Here is a 24,983-nt window from a genome sequence, read left to right as displayed (position 1 = left end):
TCTCCCTCTGTACATTTGGGTTTCTTCTCGATACCCTGGCTTCTTCCCACAGCCCACAGACATACAATCAGGTGGATTAGAGATTCTAAATTTCCCACAGGAACGAATGGGAGAGTGTGTGTGTGTTTATCTGTCAATCTGTGTTAGCTCTGTGGTAGACTGGCAACATGTCCAGGGCTTTCCCTGCCTTCTGCAGAGTGTGTGCTGGTTTTCGGATCCACCCCGTCCCCATTATTATTAGCCTGGAAAGAAATAGGCTAAGTTAGAGGAGACGGCACTACTTTTATTTCCTGAGGAGCGAAAATGTATGTCAAAGTAGTTTAGTGAAATGTTAAAATTGCCTGAGAGTCGTTCACTGCAAGCAATAAGTGTGTGTGTTTGCATGTGTGTGTGTAGGTAAGTAGGGCAGTTCTACATTAATAATGGGCTGTCACATTGAATTTTTTTTAGGCAGTGAGAGCAACAGGACCTGACTTAAACTGTGTCCTACTTCCGCTCTGTATACTAATACAATTTTCACTACGTATTAAACTTCATACTGTACTGTTTTGGCAGTTAATGCTCAAGGAATTCATGCACTTTGCTGTTTTGTGTTAACATTGATACAGAACCTGAGCCAACAAACATCAATCAAACAATGATTTTGGAACATTGCTGCCAATTTACATTTTGGAAACTTAACAAAGAGAAAGCAAAATGTTTTTTTTTACAAACAATTAATATGTATTTAATATTCATGGGGCCTTCTCACCACCATCCAGAATTTCAGTTTTTCCAGCTGATACTCGATAATGAAGCGTATTTAGCATTCATACTGACATCTTTCAGAATAATGCTGTCCTCTTACTGGTGTGAACGCACCACAAACTGAAGCCCGGTTAGAAGTGATATGAAGCGTGGAATTGGGGCACAGCTTTGCTCTCAGCATGCGACAGGCTGGGCTAGACCTGAAAAATGCAAAGAAAAAGTCCTGCTTTCATTTTCCATTGTAGCACCTCATGTATTTATGAATGAGCACACTCTCTGGACCATACTGTACATATACACCGACAAATTCCAGCAGCAATGCACATTAAAGACGCACCTACATTTGACTTTCAGTGTGTACGCTTTTTTTAAAGCGTCACAGTTTGATTAATCTGTAATCATTAGTTATGGGTAAAATAACGCGTGGGCTTCTGTCACCTCTTTCACTTTAACCACAAACTTCCTCATCTTCTTTTGGCCAAGTCGCTGTCAGGCAGCTTTAGCTTTGGGCCACACAATCCTAATTCAATTACTCACAGCCTCAATCACTGATCCTGTTAAACGGCCCTGGTGTGGATTGTATGTTGGAGCGCGAGGCAGCCGACTGCGGGACTTGTTAGGCCAGCAGTACAGTAACCCCCTCACCCAGGAGCTGGCATGAACTTAAGTGTGACACCCACGGACCAGACCAGTTCATAATGACATGCTGCTGTCAAAACTGGGCAGGACTAGTGTGAATAGACGATGACGCATCCCGGTCAGCTTCCATATCCACTGATCACACCTACCAGTACAACTGACCAGCCAAACACACTGAGATAGTGCGATGAGTTGTGTGAAGAGGAAGTCACCCAGAGGGCAGATTTCACAGAGTGGGATTTGAAACACACACAACAAAAAGGGTGCGTTGATGAAAATGTTAATGTTACTACATTAAAACCTAACCATGAAGCATGCACAGGGAAGCTCCTGAAGAAGAATAAACACATGAGTGATGTTAGACGAGGAAAAAAAACATTTAGGTGTCACTGAAGCCTCAAACACTCCTTAAATGCCTCAGACCTGCTGAGCAGAATAAAGGAAAGGATGAACACTGACATTTAGTCCTCTATAAATGGAAGTAGAAAGTGGAAAGGAAGCTGAGGCTTACTGCTAAAATGATAATCTAAAGAAGTGTAATTGTTCTCGGTGTCACTACATCACAGGGTTGGCCTATACACCCCGATGCTCTTTGCTACACCCAGAGCCTTGAGCTCACCTCTGCGACTGAGGGCGCCTGCAGACCCCATGGGACTCCGGCGGCTAATGGCGGTGGAGGTGCGAGATGGGGAGTGGTCGGGTCTCACTGTGCACCCCTGTGGCCAGTCTCATTTCATGCTCTTTGACCCTCTTTAGCCTGGCCCCGGAGTTAAATGTCAGTCGGGAGCACTGGAAGGACTGGCACAGTGGAGCGGAGGGTCCCACCACGAAGAGTGGCTGACCCCGCCGTTTGAAAAGCGCCTCGAGGAATAGAGAGGAGGGAGAAAGACGGAGACCGAGTTTAGAGAATGAGACCTTCACTGTCATGGTGATAGGACGGAGCGTTCTTGAAAGGCAAGCAGCTGTGCTTTCCTAAAAGCCAGGGCCGCCGCCCTGTAGCGCTCCAAAGAGCAGCACAACAATGCCTGTCTCAGCACATAAATAATTCCTACTGTATGTGTATGCATGCACAAATGTGTGCAGCAAGAGTGTGTGCACCCTCATACATAAAACCTACCTTATATACGTATATGGTGGTTTATATGTTTAAGATTTGTGTTTGTATATACACTTTTTTATTTCCTGTGTGTATTGGGAAGAGCATGCAGCTCTGTTTGTGTTTCCACAGCTCCTGTCAACGACCCCCTTGTCTAATTTCCCCGACCTTGTCAACACGTGTCTCCATGTGTTTGTTTGTGGCAGTGACAGAGTGCTCTATTCTCGTGCAGCATTGAGTAGGTTATGACCTAGACATCTTGTCCTCTTCGTCCAACGCCCATCTTCACTCCACACTGACTTGCGTCCGACCCCCGTATTGATACGTCCGGGCCGTCCATCTTAATTCCACCATGAAAAAGGCTCACTTGAAAAATCCCTCAATTGTAATGTTAACAAAAGGGGGCAAAGATAGAGGACCCCGATTGTTGTGGAGGTATTTTTTTCCCCTCCTTCTCAGATAAATGTATTCAGTCGTTTAAGCCCTGCTGATCCCCTCCCTCTTTCCCCAACTCAGATGTGAGACAGACGGAGTGGCCTGACCGCTGGCCAAGGTTAACAGAGCCTTAAACTGTGTTTGAGCTCTGCATCACACGCCCACCACCGCCCGAGATCAAACGCCGCTCTTCTCCCAGCTCCCACTGTCAACTCTCGGCTAACAAAACTGTCTCGCTTCTCCTCTCTCTGCCCTCTCCGCCGTGAACCGTGCCTGGCCCGCAGCAGACCAGACTCTAAGCCCAGTGTGAAACTTCCCAGTCCAAACCAGTATGAGGCTTCCCACATAAATTAAACATTTCGATCCTGAATATTTGAGCCTGGTGATTGATTGAAGCTTGTTTTTAAATAATCTCTGTCAATTTAGAATAGTTAGAACAGCAGTGTGAATATGTAGTCCATATGTCTGTTATTGACTTTCCTTGAAGACCTTGCCTCTCATCTAAATCCCTTTTCTCAGCTCAACTTTATTGTTTCAGTGAATGTCATCAAGAAAAACAGCAATTACATTACATTGGGCTCAAATTACATTTGATCAGCACTCCCTCTCCCCGCCCATACGTTTCGACAATAAACCACCACAGGGTGCATAAAGCCGAGCAGCAGGATACAAAAAACGATAAGTAGCTCATGAGCACCACTCTGTGGCACAAGGTATAATGGCAGCGGTTGCTCTGTGCTTTTCTATGCAGCCATTAGATAGCAGCATAGAGCTTCAGTGCATGACCATGATACCTGTGTGGCCTGAATGACACAATTTGATTAGCAAAAGTGATGGATGTCAATCTTTTTTTTCCCTTCTTTTTTTTTTTACAATCTTACAATTGTGTCAGTGACCTTTGAGTATAGGCTCATTCACATTGCACTACTGGCTCTCTGAATGTTGCCTATCGAGGAATGCTAAGAAACTCCAAACAGAGCTGCTCTGGATTCGTGGTGAGACTAATCCTGTCCTGACAAGTCTGCCGCTGCTCAGGAGCTCATTGTCTTCCCTGTGTGACTTTATCATAGCCTCAAGGAAGGTATTTCCACTCCTTCCCCTCCACCACTCACGCCCACACATTCTCACCAGTGCACACACACACACACACACAGACACATAGAGAAGGCACTTCGCACTTGTTATACGGGTGTGGCTTCTGCTGTGCAAGCACAAGGGCGCGGGCATAATGACAGCCAGTGCAAATATGAACCCTTGACTCCTGAGGCCTCGGATTGATAACTGATTAAATAAGGTTGATGATGAGGTAAGCTGCACCAGGCTCCAAAGAAGTATTCAACAACATATGCGATGAACCCCTTATCTCAGTATTTTCTTGATACCTCTGCTTTCGCGAGCGCATCTCAAGCGTACGAGCTGACCCAGATCACTCAGAGAATGTAGATCCTTTCAGTCAGATCAATTATTCATAAAAAGATGACAGGGCATGCTTGCTTCGTCTCGATATGCCTGAGACATAATCTAGACGGTTGCTCCTTAATGGCCCAGGATAATGTGCAGCACTAAACAGGCAAAAGCCGTAGTCAGCAGTTTACTGAAATCGGGGTTAAACCAGAAGCCATCCTCCCCCCTGCTCCTCTGCTTCACTCCTTTAAGTTTCCTGTCCTAACAACAAGTTGTAGTAGAGGAATGATGAATAGGAGAATAACTAAAAGATGGATGTAGCCAAGGGCTCAGTATGTCCAACAGGGGGCTCTGTGCTCCCATTTAAGAGTACATGGGCAAAGTCAAACTAGAAATGAACCATATATTTACAGATAAGATTATTTTTCATCGTAATAACAGTAAACGCAACTAACCTTTATTTAATCACAATGTTTAAGGTGTCCATAAGTTACAATAAGTGAAGGATTCACACCTCATTGAGCCGGTCTGTCTGTGGCAGATTATTTATCGCTGAACTCTTTCAGTTGATTTGTGGAGATCAGGTGGAGGAAAAATGAATAGAATATAGTTCTGCTTTCAATCACAACAGTTGGAGCTGATGCTAATATGGCCAATGATGATGCATCAAACACACATCAGGGGTTTCCTGCAGTGCTTTAGGAGGTGGTGGCTGGAGCTCAGGTATAGAGCCTTTAACCACAAGGTTGGTAGTTTGATCCCCGGGTCCTACTGTTTGTATGTCAAAGTGTTCGGGAGCGAGACATTAAACTCTGAGTTGCTCCCACAAAACACTCTTTGAGTAAAGACATTTTATGTTAAAAGAGCAGAGGTTTGCCTATTGTTCATGCATCTACTGACTAAACTGGTCACTGATCGCATCGAACACTTTCCTCAGGGAAACCCTGCACATACTGAGGATTATGATGGAGCACAACATTATGAGCCAACATGTTAGGGAAATGTCTAAGAGTCTCATGCTGTTTTATCAGGGTAAGTACTGAATGAAGAAATACCTTGACCTGACCTGACAAAGGAATACATTTGCACAAAAGTAGACTAGCCTTGATGCTAACCTGTGAAAGGCAGCCGTGAAGGACAAGAACAACTGTACGGACCAAAATACCCATTCTTAGAAAGAAGATGTCACTTAACGTTGCCAGGAAAATGTTACACAGACATTAGGCATTTTCTGTGGAAAGATGATGTTAGAAAGGAATATATACACCAACAGTACGGTCAGAGGAACAACCAAAGATACAGTGTGATTACAAACAAAAAACACGTTCTTTATTTAATCAGTCACAGACTGATACAAAATGTGTTTACTGTGAAGGATATTAATGCTTTAAGTTGCTGAAGTCACCTTTTCAAACCAGCATTGATGAGCATCCATTTAGTTTAAATATATTTAGAGTCTGTTACAGTTTATTTTCTGAACAGCCAACAGTTTCTGTCATTTCAGTGTTGCCTCGTGCTGCTGAGATCGATGACGAGGTCAGAAATGATCGTGTGATGTCATGGACTACAGCTTAACTGGGTCATACTATAACAGCCTCCCAAGCTTTCCTACAGTGGTTTCTACTTGTTTCTCCAAATATATGTATCTATCATCTGACAGTAGCTGAAGCACTCAAAATACTTTGATGTTGCTTACTGGTGCCTCTCTGCACCAATATATGTCAACATAGATAAATCAAGTCAGTTTCGATAGATAGATTAATGCTAGCACACGTTTTATTCCTAACTTGTCTAATGTATTTTATTACTATTATTGTTTTATTTTAGGACAGGATGTTTACCCTTTTTATTTATTTGATTGTCTGATTTTATTGCCTGAACTGTTTTAATGCCGGTTCTACCTTCTAATGGACTTTGAAAAGTGCTGGATAAATAAAGTTCATAATTATTATGTGCACAACTTGCCCCTGCAGGCTCCACGTTAATCCTCCACAAATGCACCGCACCGCCACTTAGCCCTGAAAACAGACCAACAACTCAAAGTTACATGCACATTGAAACACGCCCATCCTCTTGTTGACAGCTTGATGTGGCTAATTCCTCCCGCCAGGGGGCGCTGCGCTACTGGATGAGGGCTCCCTGCCCGACTCTAGGTTCAAGACATTACCAATGTGTGTGTATGGTGTGTATCCAGTGAAAAATACCCGGAGACGGACAGAGACCGTTTTTTAGACCGTACCAATGTGTGTGGCTTATAAATATGTTATATTAACCCCAGCGGAATCATCTCATGGACACAACAGTGTGTCGACAATGAGGGAATAATCGGAGGAGACAAAAACGGCGAGGCTCGTCTGTCGCTTAACGTTTTGTTGAACTGCGAGTGGGATCACAGCTGCTGGCTACGAAAATGTCGGGAAAAATAGAGAGCAAGCAAGGTAAGTCCTGTCCGGCTAGACTCCACCACACCGATGCACCTCGGGATATATATGTATAACGGTATTCCTCACGCGGGACGCGTATGTATCAAACGTGGGGGTCTATGGACCAACTAAACGGGGGTCCAGACAACGTTTGGACGTTGGGTGTAAATGGTGGTTTAATTGGGCCTCATGGATTGTTCTTTTCTCGGCTATCCAGTGAAAATAAAGCAGCACCGTATCTGCTAGCTGGTATTAGCTACAGTTTAGTCAATGGAACGAATGGCTCATGCTGAATAGAGATAACTAGCTGGTTAACTGGTCGGTTAATGGTCAATGGTGTTACTACAGCAATGTGGCGAGACAGATGTACCGTTTCAATGTGTTATCATCCTATAACGTTAGCTCACTTCACCGGCATTTCACAATCCTCTCTCTCAGCTCCTCGGTCGTAAATAAACCCTGGTTTGATTGTTTGGAAGCTAACATTCAAAGAAAAAATCTCGGCTTTTCACAAGGGAAGACATGTTTTAACATAATTTGTATTAATGAGGATATGGTGTTTTATAATTCCTTCTTTTTAGTTGCCAAATGGCTTACTAACATTTAAAAAAAACGGGGTTGTAACGGTAGCTAGCAATAGCTAGCCCAAATGTTAGCCTTTCACTAGCTACCGCTAGCTACGTTGTTACCTAGTACACTTGAGTTGAAACGCGTTCACGCCCAAGACTTTCGTGCGTATTTGTGTTTGTGTTGATTTCAACATTGTGCACGTGGCGGTTTTTTTCTTCTTCGTTGCTTTGGCCCATGTTGTGTATGTCTACACACGCCGTTAATTGTGTATGCAGCTTTAAAGACATAAAAAAAGAAGAGAGCAATGGATATGAGAGGAAATGGGGTGGTCTCGGGTATGCCTTTGGAAGGAAACTTTATACCGCGGGCTACACTTGCATCCCACTCCACCAGCTGTCTCTATGCTTTGCTCCACATACAGTCCTGTCCAGTGATGCCTGCAGTAAATGGACACACACACATACACACATACACACAGAGACAGACACACAGCTCCCAGTAACAGGCAGGGAGGGAGTGTCATCCACCACTAGCTCAGTCATTCTTCATAGGCGTAAAAGTTTCCGATTCCTTTCCTGTCTCGCAGACAGATGACTACATATGGTCACAGCTAAATGAAAACTCAGGGGGCAATGTAGCTTTTGTCGATAGTGGTTCAACAGTTAGTTAAAAGCGAAGGATAATAGTCACTGTGAGCCCAATCCATCACCTCTCTCTCACGCGGACCTGCCCCCCCCCCCAAGGCTTCCTAGTTGGGTTGACCAGGTCATTTTGTTGGCCTGCATTCTGCTCTCGTTCCACATGTTCCCATCGATCCCAAATATGTACCCAGAGGACGCGCTATGCTGGATGCCAGTGAAATGGAAAGAGGGGCCCAAGGCTGGGGACTCATGGTAGCACTGTAAAGCTGTGGCATAGCTTCAGTGTCAGCTTGTTAAGCCTCAGAGAGAGAGGGAGAGGGAGAATGTGTGTGAGGATTGGAGGAAAAAAAAAAAAAAGATGGTGTTAAAAGGAGGCTGTTGTCTATGTGGGCTTAGGCTGTGGAGACTCTCGACAGACAGGGGAACCAGTTTTAGACCGCGACAGAAGGAGATTAATTCCCTGGAGCTTCGAGGAGCAAATTTAAAAAAGGGAAAAGATTTGGCTGAAGTGAAATAAAGTTCAAGCCTGTAAGTAGGGATTCCTGCACATGGATATAGTCATGGGTTAAGGTTTAAATAGTTGGCGTTGTATGATGCAAATGGTTACCATAGGACGCAGAGCAAGCAGGACTATCAATGTGACACGGACGCCAAGCTCCAGCAGCAGGAGACTTATGGCCAGCATTTCTTCCAAAGCCCCCATGGAGACCGGGGGTCCTGCTGTCACCGACTTGTCCTCCTCTTTGGGGCGTAAACACTGTTGTTCACTTCCACTTGTGTGCAGCTTAGTTTAGGATGTCATCACCTGGAGGATCACGTGGGTGGTTCTCGTGTCTGTTTCGACACTGAACCCCCCAGTCCTTTCTGTACGCACCCACATGACCTCATCGCTCAGGCAGCCCAAACTGTAATCCATAAACAGATCCAGAGGCTGAGGGAGCTGGCGGGGAGACAGACAAAGCCATCCCATTTTGTTGTGCAAATTCACACTCGGTGCACTGTGGGGGACTTGCTTGAATGGACTCTTGGAAAAAGTGTCTGTGAAGTGAATTGGATTGTAAAAAGAATAGGATACAGGTACTCAAACCTGAGGTGTTAAACCTGCTTGTAAAACTGGTTTGGGTGTCCGTATTATTGTATATGAAAGACAAATACTTTCTGCTCATTATCTCTGATGTTCCATATCTTGTTGTAAATACTTTGCTTAACTCCCACCCGAGCCGCTATCCAAGTTCAGACTCTGCTCGGCTCTCGGGCTTTGTATTTCTGCAGTGGCTTGTGAATGCTTCCTGAAATGAGTAAAATAGCTCATTGTTTAGTATGTGTTTTTGTCCAACGTAATGCTTTTAATTGCCTAGACGCCCTGGAATGATTCCACCGTTGCTGTTATAAGTCGCAGTGAGTCATTTAATGCAACACCCCTGAAACGTGCTGCGACACAGAATCTAAGTTAAGCAAACACGGCGAGCTTCACGACGTAGGATAAGCCCTGAGTCCAGTCTTCAGGAAAACATCGCGGTGGAAGAATACAGTGGAGATGCACGTCTGATGTGACTTGACTTTTTAACGCTGTGTGTCCTGCGTATGAACTCTTCATTAACATGAATAATTCTAAAATGTAATGGCTTGACTGCAACTTTTAACAATTATAGCCAGAATATGTGCACTATATATAATATTATACACTATTAAATGTGTTGTATTCTGAAGATGGAAGCTCAGATTGGTGCCCTCTTCCATACTGTGTCGCAAAAAAAGTTACTGTGGCCCTATTATTTGGGATATTCATAAACCTGTGTGTTATGCATGGAGGTTGTGCTCACATTTGCCACTTGGTAGGAGGCTAGTGTTGTTTTTCTATCTCTGTCAAACTGTGACTGCAAGAAACCCCCCCATGAACACATTACTAACAGAATCGAGGCTTAATTGAGACTTTATGTTTGTATTATTGCACATTTTTGCAGTTGCAAAACGTGTGTGTGTCCTAATGTTCACCACAGAGACTGGGATTGTGACACCGCTCTGGCATGTTGGTAACAAAGTCGTGGGAGTATCACAATGTTTTATTATTAGCCTCCTCTCTCGCTGGACATTCAGTGGTAGTAGCCGGCCACAGCGGAACTGATCCATCAGTTCCTTATTTTAGACTCTCCCCCCCCCCCCCCCCCTGCATAGTGGAGGAGGGTGTATCTGTGTATTTTCCTTTGAAAGGGTTCAGCTGTAATAGTTTACTCTCAAGCATTCCTAGCGTTAACACTGGAGTGTAACTCATTTTGATGGCTTGGTGTTTGCTAAGTGGTGACTGCATCACTTCAGACTCTGCATATCTTCTTCTTCTTCTGATGGACAGAAATAGCCCCGCGTGCCTTATAGTCACCAGAACTCTGAGCAAGAGCTAATGTAGCCGTGATTACAAAAGGCTTCCCTGGATGATTAGGTTCACGCACATCGCTGATGAGTGATCCCGCTGTTGCACAGGGCGAGCTTTGCCTCTTGGGTTTGACGTGCTGCAATTTTGAGGTTTGATGGCAGAAAGCATTTCAACCTCCCTCTCCCACAGAATGAGAGGCTTGCTGTTCCCATATAGGTTTAGCTGTGTTGTAATTAGTGTGTGTGCTGTGCATGGGAAAGCAAAAGAGGGAGGGAGTAGAGCTTAGGGAGAGAAAGAAAGAGAGGAGGAGGAAGGTAAAGCATTGATGGGAATCGAATCTCTGCGCAGAGAGAATAAGGGGGAGAAGACCAAGGATATCAGTGAGCGATGGAAGGCCGTGTCTGTGAAGGCAATCGGGTTTTCGCTGCATGAATATTGTCACGGCCGTTGTGCCCTCAGCGTCTTCCCCCGCGGAGCTGAAGACGCCGGTACTCTGAGCTCTCATGTGTGATTCGATACGACTTCCAATCACGGGTCGTATCCGTCTCTCTCTACCTGCACGTGTGCTGAGCTCTTGAGACTTTTATGAGACGATGCTTCGCTTGATTTCTCCGCTGTGTGTCGGCCTTCGTGCCAGAGAGCGGCTCATTTACTCCCGCAGGTGGCCCGCTCGGTTCCTTGTAACACTTCAGTACATCTACCGCTCCAGATAACTGTGGGTCGGACCACCGAGGCCACCTCGCTCTGACGCTCTTTGAGGGGGATTATGTGATTCCAGACATATTTACAAAAAAAGTAATTATTTGATAAAAAACCGGCTCAGGAAAAGCAGAGCACTTTTTCAGTCCCGCTCGCCTTCTCTCCGTTTGCTATTTGTGGACGTTTCCTCTGGAGTGTGTCTGACTCAAGAGAGGCTGATCATGCGGGGTCAGTCAGTTTGTGACTAACTCTCAGCAGCGCTATTGAGCGATTTTGGTGTGAAAATGCCAGCCTGACCAGCAAGTCCTCACTGTACACAGAAAGTGTAACCACCAGTATCACCTCAGGACTAGTAGCTGTGTGTGGACTCGGGCCTCTTGGATGGGCAATATAAACTGGAGGAGCCAGGCCTCCTCGGAGGACACGGACTCCTCTCTACAGGGGGATCTAGACGAGGACTCAGGTAAAGACACACAAATATATATATATATATATATATATATATATATATATATATATATACCAAAAAGGTAAAAGATTTGGCATTTTGTTTGGCCATTTAAATGATATCAATGAAGAAACTGGATATATCTTTTTATATAATCTGTGTTTTTCCACATTTCACACAGCACAGAGCCTAAACAAGTCAGAAGAACAGGCTTTTTTTTTGTACAATGTAAATGAACAGGCCAGACAGAGAAGAGACTCTACTTCCTGCTATAAATTATTCTCCAGCACAGGGCTCTGTAACAGCAGTGGCTGCGTACAGAAGTTTCATTGCGTGCACACACTATGTATTTATTCAGCATTTTTCTTTTGTGTGAAATAAATGCATACTTGCATCGCTTGCTGGGGATGTGTACTCCTTTTGTTTTCAGGCCGCTGGAGCCCGTTTTTGTTTGGAGCTGTAATGTAAAATGGGCCTCGCTGGCAGGATGAAATGCAGGGGACATTCCTCGCTGTGCTTTTTGTGTCGTGTGGCTTTATAGAAGGTGCTCATTTGCTCCGCTCAAGTCTTGGGTGGACCCAGCCTGATGGAGGCTGCTCTGCAGGGGCCACATCCTTCCATCGCTGGCTGCCTCTCCGCCTTATCACCTCCACAGCTTGTTGACAGAAGCCATAGCTCCCTTAGTCTTCATGCCCAGGTGCTGCGGTCTTAATCCAGTTACACAATACTAAAAAAAAAAACTGGTATTGGTTAGACTGTGGGGCCGTAATCTTGGCATCTTAAATCCAACCTGCCTGCCTTGCTTCACCGTGGCAGCCGAGTCGAGGTTAGCGCCGTTTGATTGGCTAATAATAATAAATCTGTGCATTTCAGTCCAGAGTCGGCGTGCGTGTGTGTGTGCGTGTGTGCGTGTGTGTGCGTGTGCGTGTGTGTGTGTGTGTGTGTGTGTGTGTGTGTGTGTGTGTGTGTGTGTGTGTGTGTGTGTGTGTGTGTGTGTGTGTGTGTGTGTGTGTGTGTGTGTGTGTGTGTGTGTGTGTGTGTGTGTTATCCGTCTACCCTGACCTGCCCCGTCTCTGTAACTTACTGCACGGCGCTGCAGACGAGGAGGTCTCACTTAAGCCCCGGCTGAGCTGCCCGTGCTGCGGGGATGATACTTGAGGTTTTCAACCACACGCAGTGTGAGGATCACCAAGAGGATGAGTCCACTTTCCAATCTCACAGAAGCATAATCAGCTGATCCCAATCCCAGTGCAGATTTACACATTTTGTTAAACTGCAGAATATCTCAGGAAGCAGCTGCTTTAAACTAATCACACACTCTCCGGTGTCTCTTCATATAAATACATACTGCTTAGACATCCAAACCCAAAGGCTCCACAGCATGTGGTCCTTCTGATCCAGTTCAATAAATCTAAATGACCAATACGATATCGTAGTGATTTTAAGTCCTGGACATGTTGAGTGTGTTTGTCTTGTTTTCCCGTAACAACTTAATTGCATCACTTGAATGCACCACGTGGTAAAAGCTTAAAGTAATCCTTTTTTTCTAAAACTAGAACCACTAGTGAATCTCATGAGTCCTGTCACGTTTCCTCTCAGTTCTTGTTTCAATCGAGTTCATGTTTCAGCATCGGGTTTTCCCAACATTTCGCGCAGAGCTCCAATTTATCGGATACATCCATACATTATACAACAGAGCCCGTTATTGGAATTTCAAGTCTTGCCATTTAATGCACTTGCTGATGCCCATTTTCCAATTTCCTCCGAGGCCAAAGTGAGCAGCAGGGAGAGAATCGGCCAGAGTGGTCTCGGTGCGACTGAGATTAACTATCTCAATGGCTGGGCAGATCCTGGAAAGGGGGGGTTTATGTCAAGTCATTGCCTCTTGTGTGGAGTGCGTCAAATCATTCAGACCCCTTGGGTGGCATGGCATGGGTCAGGGAGCTGGCATACAATGAAGGGGATGTCACACAGTTACTGCCAGTTTCCGATGCCAGTCTAAATCAGGAGTGGAGAGACAGAAGTTGACATTGCTTGCAAACAAGTTGCTGTTGTTGTCCAGGCAGATGTGGGCACGTATGTGTGTATGTGCGCTTGTCTGGGTACATGAATGATGCTGAATCGTTGGTTTGATATATTTTTTAACAGTATATGACTTTCATGGAGACACACACAATGTTTATTCCGTCAGAAATTAGTGTATCTACCTTCACTGACCCACTTCTTCTTGGCTGTTCCTCCTCATGCAACCTTGAATGAGTGTTTTTGGTATAGTAATAATGCAACACTGTGGCTTTATGAGCTCCTGCTATCAGTAAACTTTGGTCTGAGGAGATCAAACAGAAGATATATCCTCTTAAGACTTCATTCATTCTCACTTTTTGCTCTGCACATATCTTGAATTTAAAGAATTAAAGAATTTCTGATGTTACCAAACGTGACTTAAGTCCGGTTGAGGAAACGCATGCTCGGGCTGTTTACTTGACATCTTTTCATTGTAACCAGCCACGACTGGTGTGAGCCCATCGCAAGATGGTCTCTGGTTCATTCTGTAAACTTCATTATTGTCTAAATATCTTTATTATTATAGTTGTGAGGCAACACATATCGGACATCTACTTGGCACAAGCCATTATAACCAACATATTGTATTCGGGCAAACAAATGACATAGGACGTTGCAAATACCCGATCATCAAAATGCGTTTCTTTATAGACCTGTCCTTAATGATCACTTCAGTAACGTCATGCAATCTGACTTTGTCTTCATTAAAACATAGAAGTGAGCCAGCTCCAACACACAGAGTTGATGATTTTATGTATTTTTGGATTGCATTAAGTTTAAATGTAGATTCACACACGTGTTGGAGTCTTTAAGCGTAAACTTTAAGCTGTAATATAAAGCTAAATGTTGTCGGGTCCATCGTTGTCGTTCAGTACGTCTGCTGCAGTGAGTGAGCACTCGGAGGACAAAACAGAGAACAATCAATATACAGCAGGAAGATGATATGCCATCTTTTTTTAAATTCATTTTTCCACAGTAAGAGTACGATGTCTATATTTGTATTCGTCTCAGATTTAGCTTTAAGGAGGTATTGTCGAGAGCTGGTCCCAACTGATCCTCGACAATAGAGCTCTTGCGGTCTTCGTCTTTTTAAACTCTCATGTCAAGTTCCTCCCGACTTCCTGTCCTGCTTCAACACACTGTTCCATGTCAAAACCACCAAAGGAACACAATCTTTTAGCCGCTTTGTGACCTTTTTCATAAACAATAGACTCCGCTCAGATGAGACATACCAGTGTTTTACATGACTACTGTAAATATAAAGATAGTAATACAGTGAAAAGTTTTTAATGAGACGTTTACAACAATCAGGATATGGAATATGAAATTCCAGACGTATTCCTACAACAGCAGAGAGTGAAACACTGTGTGCGTGATGAGTAAAATAATTCAAAAAAAGAAACTAAAGTTATTTTAGTGTGCGTTTGGATTAATCATCGCTGACGCAGCGTAAACAACCGCTGCCTAATTATAAGCGAACGTGCGAGTCTCCTCCTCCAGTGGTGGACACATCTGTCACCCGAGCCTATTTATAAAGAGGCCGTGAAACAATGCAAAGCGAGAATGAGTGTGTATCATTCAACATCTGTCCGTCAGTCTTGTCCGAACGCAGTGTGCGTGCACAAAGTGTCAAGAGGATGACAAGTGGCCCGCTGTATAGACAAGATGGGCTTTGTGCAGCACTCCAACGCGGGGGAGAGCGGTACCACTCCTCGCTGCTCGAGGCCCTTTACTGACAAGAACGCTGCTGCCGATGTGTCTCTGTGTCTGCGTCTGTCTCGTACTGTGTGGAAGTGATTGGTTCTCTTGTGGCTGTTTGTCTGCGTGTCGGATCATTCTCCCATCTCGAGTGCTTTTATAGTTTGCCGTTTGCGATGCACTCTCTTGCCAAACAGCTGCCGTTCACCGAGATCTCTGGATTCATCTTCAGTAGATCACAGTTGTTGTTTTGTTTTTTTAAAGCTGTCGCAGTGTGTCTCTGTTCTGGTGCCGCTTGATGTTACAGATACTGACAAGCAGGGTATTTATAGCACTTTTGTGGTTCTTCAGTCTATTGGTTTCACCCAAGGTGAACCTGCTGCCTGTCTGTCTCTGCTGAAACACTGTTGAGAAAGCGAGCTAAATGGAAGTCTACGAAACGCCGTAAACCAGGTCGACTGAAGGATCCGACTGCTTTGAGTTTCAGTCGGGCGGTTGCGTGGCGCAGTGAGCTTCTCTGTCTTGTTTGAGTTTCAGTGCACTGTGTTCTTAAGCCTTTGCCTATTTAGGTGAGGTGAGGTGTTAACAGTGGATTTGTAGAGGTTCTGAGTCCAGGCTGCTCTGGGCTGTGAAGTCCGTCCAGAAAACAGGGAGCGGCTCTCAACGAGGGAGGCGAGGGACGGGAAATAGTGTCGGTGGCCTCGGCGTCGGGGGGGAAGGAACAGGAGGGGTCCCCAGGACTGTGTGTGTGTGTGTGTGTGTGTGATTTCCCGCTTTCAACACTCTCATTCACATGTGCTTGCCCTGTCCTGTCCAATATAATGGTGCATATTTATTTCACTGTCTGCAGCCTCCTTCATTCCATACACCAGGAGCTTTCACAACCTCGGATTCCAAATATAGCTGAGAAAAAGGGGGTTACTCCTAACACTCATTTTCATTATTAATTAAGATTAGGATTATTTTCTCAATTACTGGATTGCATCTTCAAAACGTGTGGAAAAAAGCTTCTAGCCATCGGCTCAGCCGTCGCCATGTTGAGAGCCGTGTAGAGACATTCCCTCAATCAAAGATATCACCGAAATACGAATGTTTAGCTACTTAACTAATTGTTCCATCGCTCTATGGCTCTAATCACAATCATAAAAACATATGTATCCTGTAACCCCTGTTCTCTGATAACATGTGTGAATGTGTTTTTGTTAAAATTATTTTTAACAACCACAACTCTGCATGGGGCAGTGTGCTGAGGTCTGCTCTGGTCTTCACTCAAACATTTTATTATCACCTCAATGACGAGGATACTAATTCTTTTGGTGAACTATTTTAGAACCAAGATGCAGTAAATTAGCCTATGTCGGCTTCGGGGATGTGAGCATTATTTGCAGATATCGAGAGATTTCACACACTCAAGTTAATGTGTTTAAAAGCCTCCTGCTCGTGGGCCGTGGACTATTTTCTTTTTTTGTAGTCGATGTTGTTGAAAACCCGGCCCTGTGGCATCCCCTCCGCAACCTTTCACTTTTGGGTGAATAGTTTCGAGGCACTCTTTGTTGACTCATTTGTTACTGTTTGGGGATGCTGATGTGCATTGTGTGCTTGTCTGTTGTACATGTGTGTGTGTGTCTGTACACAGGACAATTGAGTGACCTAGACCTCGGGGCTCCCTCCACAGCTTTCAGTACAACACTGAACTGCTGTGCCAAGTGCTCCCATCAACTAGTTCCATTAGCTCGTCCAGTGCCCACTATGAGACCGCAACCCGTATTGAATCCATACAGAACAAGTTACATCTCCTGCCAGAGAGTGGGGATTATCTGAATACGGACAGTCACAGCCCACAGTCAATGCAGTGCGGTACAATGCAATAATGTAGGCCATGTGCTTATTGGAACACTGAAGCTGCCTCATACAGGATAACTAATATAATGCTCTTAATTTAGTTGCGATTACACACGCACTAACATAAAAGGAAGGGCGTGAAAGAGTGGCCATCAAAAATCAGTGAAGCAGAGGAATGGATGAGTAATAGTTAAAGTAGCTTGGGGGTGGGGCTTAATATGGGAACTGAGCCACCAGTTGTGAACACAGTGACGTGCAAATGTCATCAACCACATGAAAATTATATCTCTGCTCAGAGAGATCTGTGGAAGAAGATCGTTTGCTTCCGAGTAAAAGCGAGGGGGAACTGAGGCCTAGAGACTTGTAGATGTTTCTGCCGCCACACGATGCACGGGCCAAATGGTCCCATCCTCATCCAAAACACCCACACCATCTTCACAGCTTTGTCGCCGTACAGAGCTCTGCATCCGAGTCACACCGGGTGTCTTATGGGATTAAAAGAAAGGCACCGATCTGATCGAGCAGCTCCTATTCCAAAGAAAATGAAAGATCAGTAATTAAACTGTTTGACCAGAGCAGTTCATGGAATGACTCACTTTGGATCTAAGACTGCGATAATATTCCAAATGACTTCCTGGAAAGACAAAACCTTTGAACACAACCGCAGCAACCAAAGTCAGCTTCCCTGTTGTACTGCAGAGCGTCCTGTTTATTTCTACTGCCCGTGCATTAATACTTAACCTGTCCACTACTTGACAGTGTGCTGGAACACACACTTCCTTTAAAAAATAACAGATATATTATCGACACAGTTAACTATTTGCTTGTGTTTACAAGAGTTTCCTGGAATTTAAGATCCCCCTGTCTGTATTGGTGAACATAAAAAGCAGCGAATAATTCATCGAAAATTCACGATCAGCTGTGAGGAGACACCATTCCTCCTGCTGGAAAGGAAAATGTCAGTGAAAGAGACAGCTTCACTCTCATAGTGTTCTCACTGACCCACTACTGCACATCATCCATCGCATCTCTTCTGCAAGCTGTGTAGTTGTGGTTATAACCTCAGTAGCCTTGAGTTTATTTGAAGCTATGTTATGAATACAACACAGTATGTTTCTTTATTCCCCTCACTGTTCTGCCTCAAACCCTGTCATGTTGCTCCAAGAGTCTATAACCTTGTGACTTGGTGCTCGCAAAACATCGCTCTAAGGCACAGTTTTACTGCTGTACGTGACAGAAGATTCAGATAATAGATCGAGCATCGTCGGATCGCTGTGTGAAAACACACACTTCATTTCAGCGGGCCGCTTTAAACCGAAGCGAGGCTCATAAATGGTGCATTTGTCCCGTAAATGCCACTGAAGATGTGACGGACATATTGGGATGTGACGTGTCTGACTCCAGCCATTCATCCTGAGTAATAAGAACACAAATAGCCAGACTCAAGAAAGCAATGTGTGTCCCCAAGAGATGAGGCTGGATTGTGTTGCTATGGGCCTCTGCATGCTGCTTTAGTTATTATGTCTTAATGCAGATAATTCTAGTTTCTTTTTGAGATGCGTCACACAGTATTGAGAGAGGATACTTTGATGAGATTGGGAATCAGAAGTCATCGCATGTTGAATGTTATCCCCCCCCCTTTTTTTTTAATGAGCTTTCCAAAATGGTGAGAAAGTTGATTGAGGGTACTTTTTGATATTGTTTTTAATCTCCTGACTCATCGCGGGTAATGATGTCTTTTTCACAGAACCGGAGTTTCCCCGTATCAACGCTTTCTCAATCATCAGACTCTCGGTCTCACCTCTGTGGTGAGATCTGAGAGCAGATGTCGCGCTCAAAGAAAAGAGTCTTCACTGTCTTTCATTCACAGCTTTGAAGGATCTGGTTTTTCTGTTTTTTTCTCGTATGGATCCGGGTTATAGATCGCCTGTGTAGTGTTAGCCATGGTGGACCGTGGCCGTCTGTTCCCATGCAACCCAGCCCCACACATTGATATCTGCTCCGGATCGTTGACCCGTGGTCGGTGGGGCTGCTTTACCAGTCATTACCATACTGAAGGGACATGTTTGTGTAAGTTATTCATCGCGTAAAATATTGACCGAGATGGATTTCTATTCAAGCGGAGATCAGGAACAGACGAAAGGCCAGACGAGAATTTAAATAATGATAACAAACAAGCCAACGACAAAACTTTAAGTGTGAAAAGCAAATCTGTGTTTCTCATTTTGAAATGTAATTATATAATAGTGAGCTATTTTCTATTACTGCAGCAGCGCATTCATCTCAATCAGCCCCCTTCAGTTAGTAATGACTAATGTTTTATTGTAGTCCCTGATGTAATTACACAGAGTCAAAAATGATTTTGCCCATTATGTTTATTTTAGGACTTCAGAAGTCATCGGGAAGCGAGCGGCTGGAAGAAGTCCCGTATTCGTATGTGTCATTTTGCGTTGACAATTTGATTTGCCACATGAAATCCTTTCTTCTGCGTCTCCTCCGTTGAGTGAAACACAATAGACGGTAAGTGTGCCGAGCACTTAGCGTCCTTTACTGACTCGGTGAATAGACTGGAGGCTCTCGGTCTTGCTGTGGCTCGCAGCGGGAAGACCGTAAAAACCCACCGCTGGACTTCTTTCCTCCATTACTCCTGAAACCGAGCGTGAAGCAGGGGCCACGTTCCGTACCGGGGGCCTCCCTCTCCTCCCTGCCATCCTTTTGGCAGGAGTCTGGCTCCCTCAGCCCGCTGAGGGACACGGAGGAGGATTCCTATTGTAAAATGAACACACCCAGCAGGAAGCCAACCACTACAATGGGGGGGGGGGGATAAATAATTCACAGAGCACTTAACTATTTCCTGTTGAATTTTTCTCCATTTTCCTCCCCGCTGTTCATCTCGCCTGCCTCGGGCCTACATTCCACACTCTTGCTCTGCAGCAGGTCTCGCCTGTGGAGATAAGATACCTGGCGCTGCACCTTTTTTTTTGTTGCGGTTTTGTTTTACAGTGTAGCCGACAGTAATTCACTCACCGTGTTGTTGTTTTTATTGCCAAATAAGGCGTCATTGCAGGCAAGGTTGCTTATAAACAATGCACTGTCTATTTACATGCATCCTAGGGGAGGAGGAGGAGGAGGAGGAGGAGGGGGGGGGGGGGGGGGGTTCGCAATTTTTTTGGGAAGTTCTACTTCTAAGTGTGTCAAGAGTGGAGGGATTCTGTTTTAAAAAAGCACCGCTTATAGCCAATGCTTGGAATCAATCTGCACCCGTGTTAATCTCCATCCTATATACAGTATGTCTACATATTCATAGATTTTCATTCTCTCAGTCGAGAGCAGGAGCAGATTACATTTAATTTAGGTGGGGGGTTCATTCATTCTCCACACGTCAGCTCAACCAATGCTAACTGCTGTTGCCATCTTCTATCTTGCGCGTTGCTTGCACACTTTCATTGAGCAGTCCTCACTGAGTTCAGCGGGAGGTGACAGCTGTGTGTGTGTGTGTGTGTGTGTGTCACCTTACGCACAGCCTCCCCTGTATCCCTCCACCCAGTTCACATCCTATAGTGGGTTGTGTGGGGCGGGGGGGGGGGCTACGACCAGCTGTCCTGTATAGATCACACCTGTACTCAACAAGAAGCAGATCAATCTGCCCGCCTGTCAGCTCTTCAGACAGATCTGGACCAGCTCGTATGTCACCGGTCATCAGTTGTGCTGCAGGGGGATCCTGTTGTTTCCCACGGAAAATATTCAACTGTATGTGCTCTGTCCAATGTGTTTGAACAGGCAGCGTTGTGTTCATCTAATATGGGAAGCTAAATGTGTGGGTCATTGCATTGTTTAGGTACAAATCAGTTGAAGCAAAGCACACATGGAAATGTAGCTCCAACGAGTTGGCGTGTAAATCCAAGGTTTTGACTAAAACTACATGTATATGGATATTTTTGTCGATTAAACTACAACCAATCAGGCACCATCTATATCAACCTCATGCTCACAGAGGCTGTCCTATAAATAGAAGAGAACACACACTGTTTACACTAATAAAACATAGTTTATTAGAAGGCAGAAAGCCTCGAAGGTGTGCGAAAGCTTTATTTATTCATTACATCTTTTGAAAACACAATCAAATGTTTCTTATGCCAAAAGACATAATAAACATTTTTATAGTTAGTATTAATTTACTCTGGCAACCATGCTGAAGACCAGAGAGGCATACAAATCCCTGTAATATGACTTTATACTTCTTAGTGATACTGATTTAGAAGTATGAAACCCTGCATTGGTCGGATTTCTATGAAAGACACTAAATGTACTGCGATGGCTGTTATTGATATGTAACCCTTCTGCTCAACAGAATATTTTGGGGTCTGTGGGGGCCCACAGTTGATGAGAAACGATGTGTGTTATTGTGTGAAGACACTTTGAGCCTGAAGGCTCCTGGGGACTCCACCACACCACAGTTGTGAGAACCCTCCCAGGCTTTGTTCAAGAGTGTTTGTTTAAAATGTCCCCACGGCCTTTCAAAGCAGCAAATGTATTTAAGCAATTAAAAGTCTCCAAAAGATGTTTACTTGCTAAATCTTTCACTATTTATTGTCAACAATCTGATTTTAAAGATTCATAGCATCATGAAAAATGTCACTGACTTTTTTTTTTTTTTTGCCAATTTAAAACAAATACGAATTGTTTATCATGTGTTTTATTGCCTCATTAACTGCAGAACTATAAACCCATCAGACTGTACTCTGAGGTTGCAGTGTAACAAAGAGGCTCATGAGAAATGTGTGTGCGTGTGCGTGTGTGTGTGTGTGTGTGTGTGTTCAGTTCTCTTGGGAGTGAAATCTAACCCTTTATGGAAGTGTAACCACACTCAGCTGTTCATCAGGCCGGCTCTGCTGCTGTATTGTGTTTTAAATGGAGCGGGGAAGAAATGTAGGAGGCACGAGCAGGAATCAACAAGGGAAGAAAGTTATGAATGATCTGGTCCATTCTGGTAATATTGTATCAGAAGTACCAATCTTCCTCTATGTACTACTACTACTCTAAAAGCAGTTTCAAGGCAGTACGAACCCAGATATTGGCTCTGGAGAATAAAAATGTGTATGAAACTGTTTAGGAGGCAGAAAGGGATGTTGTTGGCTGGGCATGATGTTTTCACTGTGAGGTTTCTTTCAGTCTCCTTCGACTAGTGAGATCCAGTGGAATAGACATTACAAGCAATGACATCACCGCGTCGTAAAGGGTGGACGTCGAGAGGCGTACGTGACTACAACAGAGGAATTCACTGTGTTTTCTCTCTCTTTCACCGTGTTCATTTCTTTCTGTGGATGATGTCATTTCCATGCTGAACCAGACTTCCAGTGAACTCTCGAGGAGGAGGAGGAGGGTGGCTGCTTTCTGTTCTCAGAACTGAAGAGAGAGAGAGGAAGGGAGGTGGTAAAAAAAAATGAATAGGGAGCAGAGGAGACCTGGAACCGGTCCAGCGTGCATGATAAACAGCCGAGCCGTGGCGGGGTGCTGCGATGGCGTCTCGGGGACCAGCTGTATCGATCTTGGCGGTGACTCATTGTGCTGATGTCACGCTGCTCCTCAACTCTGGGGCTGCAGCTGTAAACTCACACATGGTCCTTCTGGGCCCGTTCAAGCTGGGATTGAGCGAGCGGGTCGGAGCGTATCGTGACGTCGGCCACAGGCCTTGCACTCGTGCCAGGAATAGGACAGGCAAACAAGGTCAAACGGATTGGATTATGTGAGCCTAAATTCATACAGAGGCTGCTGTGCGATCGGAGAGCACGCGGCCCAATACCACACTCTGCAGTAAAAAGTGAAACCTGGCCAGGATAGCATCCTGACTTGTGGCAAAACTGGCTAACACAGGTATGTGTGTAGCCTCAGGGTGCAAAAAAAAAATAAAAAATCACACACTGTCAGCCCTAGCTGTGCTATTCAGGCTCTATCACTGTGTCTAGTCACTTGTCTGACTCTGATAAACTCAAAACACTTCTGCCATCTCCCACAATCCTCCCTGGCTGACTAGCTGATGTTTTATCTGGTTACAGATACCTTGAATGAAGAGGACCATGTCTGTTACATGGCGGCTCTGCCTTTTGTAGTGACATAACTGGGCTACGGATGAAATTCACAAAAACTCGATATTTGTCTAACATTTAGAGTTATCTTTTACTGTAACAAAGCTGACATTTAGGCCTATGTCATGCTTGTGTAAGTGCTCTGACTTGTTGGAATGTTAGGAAGGAGGTCAGTAAATGCAGATTAAAGGTGACACGGCACGGGTAATGCGATCCACGTCCAGTAACTCGGTACTTTATTGAATCAGCCGTGCACCATCGGTGACTTACCAACGCCCGCTGAACGGCCAGCTTTGATTAAGTTTTGCCCAGCATAAGATTTTTTTTTGTGGACACCGTGTAAAGCAGCAGCCTGAGGGGGTCAAAGCCTGCCTCATCCACATGCATTTGCATCGGAAGGAAACGCCACTGGAAGCGTTCTCATCAACATTTTTAATGAGACACACACCATCCTCGTCCTTGGCTGCCTCAGCAAACTTTGGCTTTTGCTCGGAGTAAGGGATGATGGGGATTAGGGGCGGAGGGGGGGGGGGGGGGGGAGAGATAGCGGTAGGGTGGATGTGTGCGCCGCATGCGGATCGATGGTGCAGATGAAAGCGCCGAGCGGCTGGAAGTCTAGTTGGTGGTGTTTTGGCCGCTGCCGCTTGCTATTCGTCATTCAGTGTTTTTACGCTGATGGCCGTGGAATGTTGGATCCCGCTGTAGTCGAGCTGAGGGGAGATCACACCAGATAGAGGTGTCATTTAGTCACCGATAACCCTCTCTGCAGTGAACAAGTGGAAACCTGCCAGATTGCGCTGCTTTCATGACTCTTCTCTCAACGATGTACCATAAAGCACTTTTCCCCTCAACCCTAACTAAAGTGTTTTATTGTGACCCCGCTCTTTGGCTCTGTCCTTGTCTCCCTTTGCGTGCTCTCACATGTGTGTGTGCACGCATCCGTGCACATAATTGACTGCTGGAAGAGGCTCTATGACTGCGCCTGTCCAGCAGATTTATTGTTGGCAGCAGGAAGAGCAGATGAAATGCTCCGTTAGTAATATTTCTCTCCTTTTTTTTAAAGATAAAGACACAGCATCTTGCAACCTCTCCTCCTCGACTGACCACTCAACTTTCTCTTGCTCTCCCTCTTGTCCGTAGACTCGCAGCGGTCCCATTTGTCCTCGTTCACCATGAAGCTGATGGACAAGTTCCACTCTCCCAAGATCAAGAGGACTCCATCCAAGAAGGGCAAGCAACTGCAGCCCGAGCCAGCAGCCAAGAGTGCCGAGAAACCTGCAAACAAGGTGTGTGTGTGTGTGTTCAGGTGCCAGAAAAAATGTGTGTATTGTGGGAAATGCATCTCTTTCCCACCTTTTTTTCCCGTGTGTTTGTTTGTGAAACGATTTGTTTCCTGCTTAATGTTTTGTGCTCTCCATACTCCATTGTGTCTTGTGTGTCTGCGCGGGTTTCCCTGCTGGTTCCCACAGCTTCCCAGTCGCTGTGGCGGCTGGCTGCGCTTCAGCAGGTGTCTAAACCTATAAAGACATGAATGGAACTGGGCCGCTTCCTGAATGAACTCCTCCACTCCCTCTTAAGGCTTTCGGTGTAAAGAGTATATTCCCTAGCAGCCCTGCTGCGAAAAGAATAGAGAAGCTGAAAGAGCCCGTTGCTGTAGTACCAAAAAATGGCTCCAAGCCACATCACTTGATAGATGGTTCTTTGAACAGCATGCAAACTATGGTAATAATAGAACCACGGTATGAAGACCAGACTGTGGTGACGGTCCAAATAATAGATAGGTTAAGTATTTCACTGCGTACTCCATTTTATGTTTTAAA

At 45.0% G+C, this 24,983-nt stretch overlaps 1 protein-coding gene across 7 annotated transcripts in view; it reads left to right on the top strand.

Moving 5' to 3' along the window:
• Positions 1–6,516: 6,516 nt before the first annotated feature.
• rapgef1b (Rap guanine nucleotide exchange factor (GEF) 1b) overlaps positions 6,517–24,983 on the top strand; it is a 36,880-nt gene continuing 18,413 nt past the window's right edge. For all 7 annotated transcript variants that reach the window (XM_079179375.1, XM_079179379.1, XM_079179377.1 and 4 more), the window contains exons 1-2: positions 6,517–6,759; positions 24,304–24,449. In XM_079179375.1, coding sequence (XP_079035501.1) covers positions 6,732–6,759; positions 24,304–24,449 — 174 coding nt within the window. In that variant the 5' untranslated portion in view covers positions 6,517–6,731. The remainder of the gene's footprint in view (positions 6,760–24,303; positions 24,450–24,983) is intronic.

The sequence above is a fragment of the Pholis gunnellus genome (assembly GCF_910591455.1).
Source record: "Pholis gunnellus genome assembly, chromosome: 18".
In the NCBI taxonomy this organism is placed as follows: domain Eukaryota; kingdom Metazoa; phylum Chordata; class Actinopteri; order Perciformes; family Pholidae; genus Pholis; species Pholis gunnellus.
The sequence above is the reverse complement of the archived record's forward strand: the minus strand, read 5'-3'. Positions and strand labels throughout refer to the sequence as shown.